The 15725-nt window shown below is 43.2% G+C and overlaps 2 protein-coding genes and 1 long non-coding RNA gene across 3 annotated transcripts; 1 reads left to right on the top strand and 2 right to left on the bottom strand.

Annotated features, from left to right (window-relative positions):
• Positions 1-134: 134 nt before the first annotated feature.
• On the bottom strand, positions 135-3649 carry rfxap (regulatory factor X-associated protein). The gene is made up of 3 exons (XM_023805291.2): positions 2902-3649; positions 2293-2406; positions 135-2163 (listed from the first exon to the last, which is right to left on the bottom strand). Exons 1-3 carry the CDS (start codon positions 3334-3336, stop codon positions 2056-2058), a joined length of 657 nt encoding a protein of 218 aa, XP_023661059.1. The 5' UTR covers positions 3337-3649; the 3' UTR covers positions 135-2055.
• Positions 3650-11400: 7751 nt separating this feature from the next.
• On the bottom strand, positions 11401-11730 carry LOC111840453 (serine-rich and transmembrane domain-containing protein 1). Its single transcript, XM_023805293.2, has one exon. The coding sequence runs from the start codon at positions 11728-11730 to the stop codon at positions 11401-11403; it is 330 nt and encodes a 109-aa protein (XP_023661061.1).
• A 259-nt stretch (positions 11731-11989) lies between these two features.
• Positions 11990-15165, top strand: LOC140579437 (uncharacterized). Its single transcript, XR_011983469.1, has 2 exons — positions 11990-14778; positions 15108-15165. It is a non-coding gene; the product is annotated as an uncharacterized lncRNA (long non-coding RNA).
• Positions 15166-15725: the final 560 nt, after the last annotated feature.

The raw sequence follows: 15725 nt of genomic DNA, 5'->3' as shown, positions 1-15725 counted from the left end.
TGCTCGCAGTCTCTGGATTTATTTAGTAACACAGAAGAATGATAATATAACAGCTCGGAGCTGCCAAATGACCCACGGCAGATCAGCTGAGAAGGGGCACTTCAGGCTGATGAGACACGCAGGTAAACGCAGCACACGGTTCACTATTTATTGAAACAGGTTGTCGAAAATCCATGAGTTACATCAAAAAGACATGAAGGATGACTGTCACTGACATGATGTCATGGTTCTCCATTAGTGACTACATGATCTCTTTGAGCTTACATGATGAGAAAAGATAAATCGTCAGAGCCACTGAGTTGGATTAGCACTATCGGACACCAACCAGTCACCACCAACTGGAACCAGAAAAAGTAACCAGTGGAATAGGGTTAAACCAGTTGGTAACTGATTTCACTAATTCCACCAACAAGTGGGTTTCAATGATTGATTTCTGTTACTGATAATATGAAGACCTATACACTGACAAATTCTCCAGAACAAGCAGTATGGCACAAGGACTTCAAGTGATTTTCAATATACAATGATAGTCCGTCAAAGTACAAATAATGCAAAAAAAAAACATGATCACAACAAGGGCCAAAACACATTGATAGTTTTAACCACAAATCTATCATGTCTTGTGGGTGCAGCTGCAAATATCAACTGCATGTTAGCTGCCACCAGCTGTCCTTTTTTTGGGGAGGGGGGAATCTTGCCATTTACACAATCCTCTGGACAGCAAGTGTAACTATGATGCTATAAATAAAAATGTTTATACATATAAAAATACCATAGTTCGTTTCACAGTGATGGTACACGCCAGTGTATTGGGACTCCAGTCCTGCCAAACAGCAGGATGTGCTTTTCTCAAACTCAGCATGGCATCCATTACTAATTTCCCCACCTGGTTCCTAATATGCAAAGCACGAAAATAGATAATTGAAAACAGGCAGGACTGTAGTGGATACAGCCACCTTACACCTGCTAGCCTTTAGCTCAAGGGTGGAGAACCTGTTCCATGGAGGGCCGGTGTGGGTGCGGATTTTTGGGATAGCCTCTCCATCAGCCAATAATAAAACAGTGGTTCTCAACTCCAATCCTGCAGACCGACTGTTATTGGCTGATTGAGAGGTCATCCCAAAAACCTGCACCGGCCCTCCATGGATCAGGTTCCCCAACTCCTGCTTTAGCTGGTACTGCTGAGTGTAGACTAACATAGTGAATGAAGTAATGAGGCTCCGAATCCCCAGGAAACTTCAACCGGCATGTGCTGTCCATCACTTATCTGTTTGTCTCAACAGATATCAACCGGGGAGAGCGTTAGATCAATCTGGTCTGAGCTGGCAAAGGAATCCCATCCCAAGTTTTGAAGCCACATTTCCCATCGATCACTAGTTCTGTGGTTCCCCGTATGTACTTGTTTAGGCCACATGAGTACTAAGAAGCAGACTGAAGCAGTTCAGCCTTTTCAATCCGTGGAGAGGTAGGAAGTTCAATGAGAGCTGAAACACACACAATGTCGACCCGACAAGGTCCAGGGGTCATGAACCAGTGGTGTGGCCTGATTCACAAGGCCCTCGTTTGACAGTGAGAATGTGTAACTTCTATATCTCACTAAAGAGAAACCAACCACACAGGAGCTTTCTAAAAAAAATCAACCTGGAAACTCCAGGTTCACTCACACTCCGTCTAGGATGTCCTCTTTCTAGGGAAGTGGACTCAGCCAGTGATTATTACATCCAGTTTGACAGTGCACGTTTTAACACAATCTGTTTTCAATCCCCCTGTACTGGATTCATTCATTGTGGATGTCAAATGACCTATAGGTAATGCTCAACATCAGGAGGACTCCTGGAAATGGGTCTGGGATAATCCTGTTTGAGGCAATCGGGTTGAATATTAAATAGAAATTTGCCTTAATTACTGGATGAATCCACTTCCAGAAAGAAATTATCCGCTTGATAGATAATGATATCCCAAATAAGGTTTCCTATTAGTATGACAACCTGGACTGGGCCTCTCTGGGCCTGGGCTCGCTGGTCTGTTAGCTCTCGGGCCCAGCCGCGCCTCCTGTCAGCAGCCTTGATACTCCTGCTGCACGGCTCCACTTCTCTGGCTTGTCAGAAGTCGCCGCTGCTGCTGCTGCAGGAAGCTCACGACCTCTGGGCTTCTCAGCAGAGACTGTAAACCAAACAAAAACATACAGACTTATGAACACAAGCAGTATTTAGTTGCGCAGGGAAAAAATGTGAACTCCATAGAACTGTAACATACGTTTTTGCACTTTATGTATACAATGCAGAAACATACCAGTCTCTTCTGATTGAGAACTTGTTCAATGAGGGAGGGCCTCGCCGGTCGGTCCCCCAGCCGGTCCCCCAACCGCTGCTTGGTAACAGAGACAGGTCTCTCTTCTGAGCCTTCCTGTTCAAAACAGATAGCCCACGGACTTTCATTTTCGGTATTTTACCATGACGTTTTTTTTTTTGTTTGTTTGTTTTTTTAAATCGTCATTACTGTAGGACAGGGGTGGGCAACGGTTCTTGCTGCAGCTCCCTAATTAGATTACTAATTAGAGGACTGAATGGCTGAAGAGTCCTCATACCTGGGTTTGAACAGCTGACCCAAAAGGTTATCCCAAAACCCTGCATACACATCAGTCCTTTTCGGATTGGACTGCCTACCCCTGATGTAGGAAGTATTACAGAATTGGTGAAAAGTCTCCAGATTCCCTTGGAAAAGCTTAAAGCTAAGAGCTCGGAGCACGGAATTGCCTCTCTGACCACAGAATTAATTATCTGCGGTTCTGGAGGTAAAGGCTCCTACCCGGTACTAGGTAGGAGGACCTAAATAGCTACTAATTGCGTGCGTATTTAAATAGACAGACAGACAGACTTCTGTACAAACGAACATACTTACGTCTAACTTCCCGCTGGACATGGCCTGGTCGCTCTTCTTCTTCTTGTACTTGTCCTTGTACATCTTATTGCGGTGTTTCTTGCACATCCACGGCTTCCTCTGCTTGGCCACCTGCGTCGTGGTCTCCGCGCACCCATCGTACGTGCACGTCTTCGTCACGTTCTCGCTGTCACCGAAGGACTCCTCGTCGTTGAGCTCCTCGGGGCTGGCAGCGCTGTCCCTGGGGTCCGAAGTGTCCAGGACGTCGCTCTCCTCGCCCGGATCGTCCATGTCGTAGGACAGCATGCCGCCGTCCTGCTCCTGCGGCGTGGCCGTGTTCCTGCTCTCCAGACCCCCGCTGTTGTCCACGAAGTAAGTCTGTCCGTCCTTGGTGAACAGCAGTGAAATATTAGTTTCCTTGTTTACCGGTGTCGTGCAGCCGTCTTCTTCGTTCATTTTTTCCTATTTTTCCGGCTATTTTCTTACGCTTCGAACCTGAATCGAGACACAAAATAGCGAAAGTGTCTAATGTGTCAACAAACGAACGTGGCTAACTAGCTGCTAAACTGACCACTCGCTACTTCATAGCCTGCTTTACCCAGCAATGTAACAGTCCACCACCGATATTTAATTTTAACTCAGGGCATTTCGCGGTGCATGTATTCACAGACCGCATACACCGTTATTAATAAAATAAACAAAACAAGCAGAGACGGCGGCTGTCATCCCTTCAGGAGGAAACAAAGCCTGAGTGGTGACGCTGAGGCAAGAGGCTCGCGCGCCTCTCCGTGACGCCGCGGGTTTTCGGATGTCGCCATCTAGTGGCGCGCAACGGTACCGCGGAAGGTCGCTGCTCGCGAGACGCCCGTATCCGCTCTAATAGGCTGGGTACAGGGATACGTCCAGAGGCGCAGTGACAGGACAGGCAGGGCGGGCAATGGCCTCGGGGCTCCCGAGGTAGCTGGGAGGGGCCCCCCGAGGGCGGCAGATTACATAGTACATTGCAACGACAAATCTGCTTTATTTATGTATTCTGTTTTTCACGAAAGTGAAGGTAAAGGTCTTGTGTTTATTAAATTCTCTTTGCTGGTATTATTAATGTACGCTTTAACAGTAAAATAAAGGTAATACATTTTACCATGCCGGGGAAGGGGCAGTTGGAGGCCCCATGGAGTTTTTTGCCTAGGGCCCCCAAAGGTCCTAGAATCGCTTCTGGATATATCTGCAACTCACCCATGGCACTTCTGCAAAAGAAAGATCGTTTCTATACGAAATGGAAATGGATCAATTTCTCAAAGAGTGTGGGGGGGGAAATGATTACGTGGTTCACAGAATTTCAATCAAAAACAAATATGACAACGTACTATGCTATGTGGCATGAAAGTAATTTCTGATCTGACAGACATTCTTATGTTTGCATTAAGCTTTAATGAGGGCTCGCGGTGTTTTTTTTTTTTCTTTCTTTTTTGTAATGCAGACACTGGACAAACGGGGATCTTGAAGGACTATGTAAAGTGCAAACCATCGATATATTTTGAAATTTGCAGACAGTCTCATAAAAATCAATCATTTAACGTCAACAGCCGAGAGTATATCTTTAAAAAGTTCATGTGAGTATATCGTGCAGATGAATCGCAGCCAAAAAAAAAGACGGAATAGCTAATTGCTTTTTTAAAATTTGTATTAATCTTTAAATACAATAGGATATTTAAATACAATAGGACGTGAATCTAAACATAACATTTTCCCTTCTCCTAATTCCTTCACAAACCCTGATACTTTGCAGTTTGCCTGTCTGGACCCGTCAGCCGCTTTTCTATAACGGGGTTTGCTTGTCAAACAGTTTCGGGCTGCGTCCCCTTGAACTAAGCGGTTCTATTTGGGTTTTATGAAAACTGTGGCACCAGTAAGAGGTCTCAATGTATCGTTTTTAACTTTTAATATAAAACACAACCTCACATTGATTTTGCCTCGATAACATTAAGACAGCTCTTTAATGAGATGCGTGGCAGTTAGAGGGAGAGCTTGGATATATTTTAATGTCAAATATTTGTTGCTGAGTTAAACGCTTTACTAGTTGGCAACAGCCAGGGGTGTTAACTTTGCTCAGCTGGCTGGCGTGAGATTTTCAATTCGAGACAAGTCTACACACTCATTTACACCTATGAAACAGTTTTATTACCTTTTAAATAGTCTGTAAGGTTGGCAAACTACCCCTGCGTATTGATGTAGCTAAATGTAGGTTTATAATGGAATAATATAGATTTGCCGTAAGATTTCGGCGCAGGTCCAGGCCAAGTGCAACCCCAGTTGTTTCCAGTGCTTGTAGCCCCTAACCAGGGGGACGGTAGAATTAGACGAACGGGCAGCTGTGCTGGTGGATCGATCGTAGCGTTTCCGTATTCCCGTTACTTCAAATCCCCTTTATGAAAAAGAATAGCACAGTTTAGATTTATAGGCTGTTGTGTATCTTATGCAAAATAAAAATATGAATATTGAACGAAACATGTTGTGGCTCCTGTGATGGTGTGGTTTTATTAAAATGGGAAAAATCAGATCTTGTTATTTGGATTGCCGACCCCTGCCCTAGTCGCTATAGTATCTGAGCCCCTGAATCTCATCCCCTTTCTTCCCCCATATGGGCGGCTCCCTATAGTAGTAAAAACACTAACGCTTGACTTGAAGGGGCACAAATACTTAATAACTCAGTTACTACCGAAGTACAAATCATAAACAAATATAGTCGCTACTTAAGAAAAGATGTCATGATTCATTAATGATGAATGAACATGAGAAGTATTTCACATTCATTGCTTGTTCCTTCATTCGTTCAATAAAAATGACCGAATTAAGATATATAGTGAAAAATACAGTAACTGCTTGGGATAAATGTTGCATCACAATTCATTAACCATGAACAAACATGAGATCACTTCTTTACATATATATTATTCATTATTTATTCCTATAATACTTTCCTCGGTGGTTCCTTCAATAATTCACAAAGGTTTGCAGAACTAACAGATATAGTAACAAATATAGTACTTACATGAGATACAAGCGTGACAATTCATTAATGATGAACAAACATGAGATCAGTATTGTCACATCCTGCATCCCTGCTCCTGCATCCCTGCTCCTGCATCCCTGCTCCTGCATCCCTGCTCCTGCATCCCTGCTCCTGCATCCCTGCTCCTGCATCCCTGCTCCTGCATCCCTGCTCCTGCATCCCTGCTCCTGCATCCCTCTCCTTTTCTCCCTAGTGCAGGGGTGGGCAATCTTATCCACAATTTGCCAGTGTGTATGCAGGTTTTGCTGCAACTCCCTAATTAGATGACTGATTAGAGGACTGATTGGCTGAAGAGTCCTCACACCTGGGTTTGAGCAGCTGACCTACAGGTTATCCCAAAAACCTGCATACACACCGGCCCTTTGCGGATAAGATTGCCCACCCCTGCCCTAGTGTGCCTCTAACGAGCCACACCTGTTACTAATTTGTCCTACCACTCGTTTCAGCCCTCATGTGACTCTCCCCAGTTGCCCCTTGTCTGCTCCCTCGTTACTGGTGTATAAGAGTGCCATCTAGTCCTGTGCTCCCCAGTCTGGCTATTGATGTCATGCCCCGCGCCCCATTCCCTACCCTGCCTAGTCCCCTTGTGGTCTGGTATTTTTTATTTTTTCCCTGCCTGTATGGTAGTTTGCTTTATTAAAGCTCCTTTTGGTTTCATCCATGCCTGCCTTTGCCTCCGACCTTTCCTGTAACGTATGTAAGATTTAGCATAACAAGTAACAGCATAACAATACATCATTTGTACCCTGTCAAGTAACATTTTACATGTAATATGTAAATGATTTGATGTTAGAATCGATTCCAAAAATGAAAACATTCTAAATGAAAGAATCGATATATTATATAGATCTGTACGTCCATAGTTCAGTCCCTTATGTTAAAATACTACGGGCAGTAGGGGGACAAGAGTCTTTCAAGGGTGTTAGAAGAGTTGTTGCTTATTAGTTCCCTGCCTTGTGAAGGTGTTAAAAGATCTAACTGCAAAGGGACCATTAAAGTTCAATTTATTCTGATGCCCTGTGTTTCCTGTGTATGTTACTGCATGCATCTACAAGCATTATGAGAGTGGATGACAGAACCTACTTTATTCGTTTGTTGCCTCCCCTGGGGAACAGTAAATGAGATCTTATGTAATTTGATTAACTATTTGTACTCAATGGAATTTATTTACGTAACAAGAACGAAAACAAATGCATTCATTACTGGCCTCGGGGATTTGATAAATGTAAAAATGTCCTTTTAATGTTGTTAAATGCTGAATAACATTGTGCAGGAGGAGCACAGCTGGTAACTGACGTGGCCTCCAATTACTCATCATTGATATACTTATTAAATATAATTAAGGATACGTTTCCTGTTCTAGCAATAGGAACTTTTAACAAATGGGCAGGGAGAATGGAGCAGTTGTAAGGTTTGCATTTCAAAAGCTTTATGTAGACTATGGATAGTGTTCTGTGTCTGGACAGAGCAGAGATGTTTTAAGGGGCAGGTGTTCGACGGTAAAAGCTGACGACTGTCAGGGTCAGTCCCTGTGGTCCCTCTCTGTGTCCCTTCCCCTTTTGACCAGCAGGTGTTGCTGGTCATCCCGTTCTTCATGTTAGTCTAGTTGTTTAGCCTGTGATCCTTGTCCTGTGTTTGAATCCCGCCTCCTCTTTTTTTGTATTTTGCTCCCTAGTGTTTCATTTGAGTTTTTCTAGTTCTTGTATCTTGTGATTTTGTATTTGGTTTTTGGTTTTGTTCCTTGTGCCTCTTCTTGTGTCTTTACCTGTCTGTAATTCCCCAGTGTTAGTTTCTGTTTCCTTGGTTAGTTCTTAGTTTCCATGTTTTTAGTTCCTTTCAGTTTATTAGTTTAATCTGTGCCCTGTTTCCCTGGTCTTTGTTAATTAGCCTCACCTATCCTGTGTTAGTCTCATTACCCATTAGTATTTTAGTTCCTGCTTCTGTTCAGTTCCCCAGTGGTTCATTGTTGTTGTTTGATGGTTGCGATGTTAGACGGTTTGATATTCTCAGTGTTAGATGTGTATTCGGTTTTTGTTATTTAGTCTTTGTTAATCCCCTTTACTTTTTGACCCCCTCATGGTCCTTTGATTTTGCTGTGTCCGCAGTGTTTTCTGTTTTGTTTAATAAATCCCGCTTTTATTCTCTGAGCCGCCAGTGGGTCGTCCACCTTTTTTTTGTGCCTGTGTCATGCCACGTTCCCGCACCAAACCCGCCCAGGTCCATGACTGACGACTGCACCCCCAACCCCTGCACGTGTCAGTTTTATGTTATGTAAGATAAGAGATATATATATATTATGGATCTTGGGGGAATTTTTTTGTGCTGGTTTCCCTACAAAAATGTAAATATTCAGGCATGTATTAAGCTAGCATGTTACCTCATTGACTGGTTGCTATGGGGTTCATTCTATTAAGCTTGTCATCCGACACAAACAGAATCAAAGTCTGTCAGTGAGGTGAATTAAGACGCATTGTCCACGTCCATGATGCAGTGAGTGTCCGCGTCCGTGATGCAGTCAGGGCTGGTGGAAGGTGAATCTTCCATGCAGGCTGTGGTGCTGCTGAACTTCCCTCACCAATCACAGATGACATTTCCTCCTGGTAATTAGCAGAGGTATGGAACACCGGGCCAGGTATCTCTCTGCTGGGCTTCCAGAAGACTCAGAACCAGACCCAAAGACCAGCAGCCAGGTGAAGTGGTCTTGCATTTCAGTGTTGTACTGCATATAAGGAAATCTCAAATAGTGCATCAGAGACAAACAGACGTTCCAAGTAAAGTTAAAACAGGACAAGTATCACAAGAGCTCTCATCAGACCCTCATTAAAGCTGATGCAAACATAAGTATCTCTACCAAAGCTAGAGACTCAGACTTTTCTATCAAAACACTCCAGGAGAAGGTGATTTTTAAAATTTATTCATAGAAACATATACAGGCAAAAGATGCAGGTTTTGTCTAGTTAAACATTTGTAAAATAAATTGGAAAGCCGGGAGAGGATCTTAAATGTAGATATCTACGTGAACTGACTCTCACATTTCATTAATTTGCATTCATAGTGCAAAATGCAATACTAATGTGATTTTCAAGGTCCATTCTGGGGACTGGGAAATATATTACCCTATAAATAACTTCTTTATTGTCTGACAGTTTATGAATACAATGATTGTCTTTTTTATCTATTAATTGTCACTGAGGCAAATTGAGTATAGAAATGGTTCTTGATTAGCAATTAGTATAAGTAAACCGAGGCACATTCTGTGTTCTGGGGTCCAGCTATCAAACACCAGCAAAAACACATCTTATGCAGATGTTCTTCCAGTTAAACCAGGTTTAGTATTTTGTTCTTAAGTCTTTTCCTGAAGGCAATGCATCAATACCAAGGTGGTGGAAAATGCTATACAGTTTGAAGGATCCATCTTTATGTCTGAGAATGTTTGTAGAACTCCGTTGACATGAGGTCGGAGCCTAGTGTCTTAAAGCCACCTATTCTGGAATGACAATCTGACATAATGAATTTTTTTTCTTTTTCTGATCATTTCTCTACTAGCAAAAAAAAATAATAATAATATTAATTATACTGGAAAAACGGTCAGTTTCACATCTGAATACCATTGAGCTTATTGCCACTTGCTGACATCTTTATACATAATAATATACAGAATTTGAAACAGCTTCGTATCTGAGATAATGGTGTGATAATTCCACAAATGCACAGAACTGTTCTCATACATACTGACATTCATAGGGATGATGACTTTTTTGACATTTCAGTAATTTGGGATTTACTGTCAGTTCAGCTGAGCTTCCACTAGAAAGAAAGATTTGACGTGAATCAATTTAGCAGCTTCAGTCATAGAGGGGAATCACTCTCTTTAAATTATCGTCAGACTTTTCCCAAAACGCTAAGCCTCTTTTTCACCTCACAGTGCAGCTCACCTCTGTAAAGAGAAAAAGTTTTGAAATTCTGATTGGAAATGGGAAGTCTTTTAAAAAGTTGCTAACAAGAAGAAGGTTGAGGTGACCCCTGAAGTAGGGTGAGCAGTCACCCGGATTTCATCCAGACAGTCCGGCTTTCCAGCCCTCTGTAGCCCCCTTGTCCTCTTTTTCCCTTCTCCCTACCCACCTTCCCATCAATATCTCAACTCTCCCCCACCCCCAGTCGCACAAAAAATGTGAAACTCCCGCACAGATAATTCTACAGAAGCCGAGAACATCCACGCTTGCAAATATTTTTTCATGCTGGTCTCTCGAGATGGCAAGATAATTATCATGATAGATATACCATTCTCAGCTATTCTGTTATGTGTATGAAATAACCCCCCCCCCCCCCCATCAACAACTCCTCATCGCTGTTCTCCTTTTTGACCCTCAGTCCTCCTTTGTGGACACATCCATCCCAGTGGTCACCCTACCCTCAACTTACCTACTCTCCTGGTTAGTGTAGTCAATGACTGTGGCAAACCTGGGACTGTCGGTGATGGGACTCTGTGTCTGTCTGAATCATACTCATGAAGAAATCAAATACTATTAAAGTATCCATAAAGATTTGAGAACTGAGTCTATTCCCAAATAGCTAATGAGCTACTTACAAACTGTACACAACAATAGCACCTCAATCACATCTCCATATAATATTTTATCCACTAATCATTGTGCTTCAGTACTTTATTTTACAATTCCACATAAGTATCTTTATTGCATTTGCAAACTATGTACAGATTTGGCCCTGGCAAATCCTTTAGCACAACACATATACATAGATAAAACATTAAAATAAACACTCTGAGCCAACATTACATTCTAGAGAAATTCATCCATGTGTTGCTCTCTCTAATAATCCCTTTGATGTTTTTTTCCTTTTTTATCTTTTGCACTGGCTAAGAGCACAGATGTGTGATGTTGAAGTTGCAATCCCCAGGAGTTTTTCCCCATAGTGTTTTTTTTTTGTGTTTTATCTTCCAGTGCTGCAAACATGCCTCTGAGATAATCCCATTCTTTCTTTCTGGCGGATTTAGTGCCGTGTGGCTCGCAAAGCGTGTTGGCATTGTCAGGTTCTGACAGAGAACTGCCAATTAGAAACTGCCGTGCACGTGTGCCAGTGGGTTATTTGTGTGACCATCTAGCCCAGGGCCACAGTTACTGTTACTCCAGAGTCGGATCTGCCAATTGGTCCAAGACTTGACCAATAAGAGGAGAGCATTTCATTATTACCATTTCATAACCCCTCTCAGGAATTAAATGACCCAGTTCAGATTATTCTCTGTAAGCCATGCGAGGTTCTTTCCATGTCGTCCACATCACAACAGAGTATTTTTGAGCTTAAAGAAAAACATTTGCTCCATAAACTTTGGAATGCTTGTGCTTATAAGCATCTGTGTGTAGTTGGGCGGTTTTGTATCTGGTTGTCTTTTTGTGTTCTGCAGCTTTGCTGCTCTGAAGAGACAGCCGTCTTTAACAGGACAAAGAAGACACCGTGGACCTCTGGGAGGAGATGCTGCAGATCTCCATGTTGGTAAAAGAGCTCCCACCTTCACTAGTGCAATCTGGGTAAGAGGGACTGGCACTGATGATGTTTTTGAGTCTGTGGAGGGCGACGATCAGTAGAGTGAGCAGGAAGACCAGCAAACCAAGGAAGACAGAGACATAGATATAGACGTTCTGGGGCCGGCCAGACCAAGGGTCCACTGCTGTGGACACAGAGGTGGGAGCTATATTGAGGAACGTACCATTCTCCGCTGTTGATCCATTGAAGTTCCACACTTGGAGATCCATCTTTGACATTCTCCTGTGGCCAGAATCACTCAATGCAATTCTAGATCAGTTCTTTCTTTTTATGACAATGCCCAAAAAACTGAAGAATCAAGGTACTGAGGCTGACAACCTTCAGTTTCCAAAATTTGCTGTGGAAGAAAGAAATATTTATTTATTTAGTTACAAAATATAGTTTTATTAATTGTTAACAAATAAAAACTGTGCTGTGAGACCCCAAAACAGTTGTCGGATGTTCTCCTTCCAATGAAAATAAGATGTATGGCAGCAGTGGAGAAAATCCCTAGTAGTTTCGAGTCTTTGGCAAGTTAAGACACAAAGCTGTGAAGCTCCGAGCCATGAGGGTGGGTGCTTGTTTGCATCACACCATGATGGGTATAGATAGAGATCACAGGTGTGACATCAAAGGTAGGCTGCATTTGGCTGAGCGTCAGGCAACCTGCAATACATCTCACTCTGCTGCCGCTTTAGTATTAGATGTGAAATCATCCCCACTCACATCACTCTGTTAGAAGCATGGAGGGTGGCTTGTGTGGTTCAGGGGGTTGGGCCTCAAGTCATATCTCTGTCAGGCCCTTGAGCAAGACCCTTAACCTTCAGAAATGCTCCAGGGGTGCCAGATAAATGGCATCACGCTGCACTCAGACTCTAAAACTCACTCTCAACTGCATGTGTGTAAAGCTTCTTCTTAAAATTTCTCTCCTAGACCCCCCACCCAACCCCACCACCACTAAAGAGGTCCAGTATGAATTCGCCAAGGTACAAAGAAAGGTGGCGATGGGAGTTTGGAGTTTGAATGACGACTCGCTGAGTTTTCTTTGTGGTGCTTTCTTTGTGAATCAATCTGAGCCTATCGCACGGAGAGGGTGAACCTGGGTCGCAGTTCGCCACCCATGAAGCACTTTCGCGATGTTGAGAGCACGATCTCCCGCTCAGGCTGCCACACCATGCACACGAGGCCTCAAGGCTGATGGGCCCTGGAGGTTCAGAGTGGGGTTATCGTTGTCGGGACATCTGGAGCCTTGGAGGATACCTCTCTGATCTGTGGCCTCTGAGCACACACGTTCAGCAAGAGACACAGGGGGACATCTGGGTAGAGCTCACAGATTGATGTGGACAGAATGCGTCAATCGTAGTTAGGGAGGGTGGAAGTTATTTTAATCACTTCATTATAGAAGTTGAATGCAATCCCAGTTACCCGCAATTCACCTGTGCATTGTTTATAAATGCATCATAAATATACATCAGTAGCATGGTTGCTGTGTCACTTTCGTGAACAGAATCGTACTGTGAAATGAAACGTTCCAAAAGGTAAGATTAATTGCTGTATACAGTAAATAAATCGTCAATGGCGGTATTTGTTTCACAGAAGCGCACAAACAAGTTGCTGTTGTGTTACAAACACTTAATGCATGCATCCAATTCGGTGTGAAGAGAGCTATAATCATGGATAATTATGTTTTTGGTATCTAGGCAACATGCTAATTCCCACGCTTATTCAGTCATTATTTGCCATATTTTTTTTATTTTTTTTTTAAAAAGAAGGCTGTCCATTAGGAGAGTCCAGGGAGACTGGATGCCCAGCTTAGCAAAGAAAGGTCAAGCTTTGTTTACACTTCTCTCGTGTCCATCGCTCATGAATAATTAATGGTGAGACATCTCTGTAGTGAAATGTCATGACATTCTGGCCTTCGCAAGCCCAGAGCAGCACATGACCACCTGTCTGCATGTGTCACAGAGTGGGGGTGGGAGTCATACCAACTCGGGGGGGTTTAAACACAAAAAGTCAAGGTTGTATATGTGTCTTCCCCACAAGACTGATGTAATTGCTGCTCCTGGTGTATGGGGGAAAATGAGAGGAGCAGTGGAAAGGTGACCTGAATGAGACAGACAGCCAAAACAAACCCCATACCATCAGCCGCTGAAGGTGATGATGAACGAGGTGAATGATTTGACATGTGTCCGGCGGGAAAGATCTGACATTGGTCAAGGTGATGAACCTGATAGAGACCCAGGAAAGTTTGCATTACAAACCACTGGATAAACAACACTTGCTCATGGGGGACAACATTTAATTTGCAGTTAAATGCAATTACTTTGGCTTAAAAGAGGGATGCGTTCTTACAGTACTGTGAAAAGTATTAGGCAGTCAAAGGTGATGTGTAAAGTTATCTCAGTAGTAAGTGTATATGTCTTCGGAACAAAAAAAAAAAGATATTTTAACACTAGGATGTATACTAGTTAAGAGTAACACAAGAATAACAGGAAATGATTCTATTCTCCAAAAAGTTAGTAATATCTTGGATGGCTAGATGAACACTGTTTCAGTTCCCAAACCTCTCCTCAGGGGCACCTCAGCCATTCCATGTAATTGTTCAAGTTCACCACCAGCTCACGTAAATAATTCACTTAATCGAGGTATCATTTAGGTATTAATTAGCCATATGAGGTGCTAGTTGTTGAGTCAAAATATTCATGGGTGTGTTGGTGGATAGCTGCCGCAAAGTTATTTTAGGGGAGGTTTTGAAATGACTAAGCTGATACACTTTCACAGACATAATGTCTTAGTTTTACACCAACAGGAAAAACATTTAAGCATCATTGCCTAAAACTTTTGCATTGTATATTTGAGTTTGGAACTGTATGTTTATGTAAATTTACATGGCAGACTAATAAGGTCCATCATACTGAAAAAACCAATATAGCCATCTTAAATGCAGATAAACATACATATACTTCAGATTGTCTGATCCTTCCAAGTGTCAATTTATGTTACAAAAATGCATCCTTTCCTCTGTTTTAGTAAGTTGTAGTTCAGACGGCTTTCAAGCATGTGGTTTTCTTTAGTCGAAGGCGCACATGTGAGGATTTATAACCTTCTTGGGGGCTGTTTGTGTCCTCCATTGCATTCTTTTCACGTTTGGGGGATGGCGTTTGAAGAGAGAGAGAGAGACACACACAAAGGGTACACAGTGGTGACCTGATGGAGAGAGAGGAAGGCTCTTCGGTCAGTCTTCCTCGCCTGACGCCTCCCCCAACTGTGCCTCAGCTGATGCCGTCGTAAGTGAAAGCATCACGGTGTAACTCAGAGCCGCCTCACGCTGTGAACCAAGCAGCCCATAGATCCCCTTAATGAGCTCTTTCCCCATAAACAAAAAAAAAACAAAAAGTATGCAGTGCTAGATGAAATTTCAGATGGCAGCTCGGTGGCTCTGGCTGACTCTGAGTTCCTGCTCATTCTCTTTGTAGGTTGGCTTATTATCTAGACTGCCTTGCAAATCTCATTGGAGGAAAGCCTCTGGTGACCCTAAAAACTCAATGCAAATGCACCACTGCCTCATTAGCAGAAAAAAAAAATTTAAATCATTAACGTCTACTTCTCATTTCAGGCTCAGGAAATGACACATAATGGACATGCAGAGCGAAACTACCAGCATTAACCAGAAAGTACGCATTTAAAGAGTGTTTAACTGGGTTAAAATGCAGTAATATAAAATTCTCCATGTTAAATTAACACTGACCACTTAGCTGTGTGCCCTTCTGTTCCACACAGAAAAATAATGGATCTAAGGGTCACTCACCTTCAACGGGGGAGGGTCGTCTTCTCTGACATCTCTCAGAAATGCGTCCTCTTTCCCAGGAGTACAGTCAGCACTGCATGTGCCTCAGCGAGGGACAGCATTGTTCCGAGCAAGGATGTTAACTTAGTTTGAATTACAGAGTAGGGCTGCACAGGAGAGCGGAAGACCAGCGAGGACCCAGTAACCGATTAACGGCGATCGCTGGCGCACCGACTCGCACCTCAGTGCAGGGACTGGCCGCCCGGCTGTTTAAGGTCCCCTTTTTCCTCTGCAGTAATTCCCTCTCTCTCCTCCTGTAACCGTGTCTCTCCGGATGACACTGCCAGATGACTCCGTCTTGCGTTAGAAGCGAGCAATGTGCTTGCAGGAAGCATGCAGGGATTTACACCCCCCCCCCCCCCCCCCCCCCAGCCTCCCCTAGCCCCT

The sequence above is a fragment of the Paramormyrops kingsleyae genome, chromosome 18 (assembly GCF_048594095.1).
Source record: "Paramormyrops kingsleyae isolate MSU_618 chromosome 18, PKINGS_0.4, whole genome shotgun sequence".
Classification (NCBI taxonomy): Eukaryota; Metazoa; Chordata; class Actinopteri; order Osteoglossiformes; family Mormyridae; genus Paramormyrops; species Paramormyrops kingsleyae.
Note: the sequence above shows the minus strand (reverse complement) of the source record. Positions and strands in the feature narration are given on the sequence as shown.

What these genes read in the sequence shown, in the direction of transcription:
- LOC111840453 (XM_023805293.2), bottom strand. Translation starts at nt 11,730, where the DNA reads ATGTCAAAGATGGATCTCCAAGTGTGGAACTTCAATGGATCAACAGCG.
- rfxap (XM_023805291.2), bottom strand. Translation starts at nt 3,336, where the DNA reads ATGAACGAAGAAGACGGCTGCACGACACCGGTAAACAAGGAAACTAAT. An exon ending in TGTCCAGCGGGAAGTTAGAC is followed by an intron (nt 2,407 to 2,901) that starts GTAAGTATGTTC and finishes TGTTTTGAACAG; the next exon opens with GAAGGCTCAGAAGAGAGACC. An exon ending in TTCTCAATCAGAAGAGACTG is followed by an intron (nt 2,164 to 2,292) that starts GTATGTTTCTGC and finishes TTTGGTTTACAG; the next exon opens with TCTCTGCTGAGAAGCCCAGA.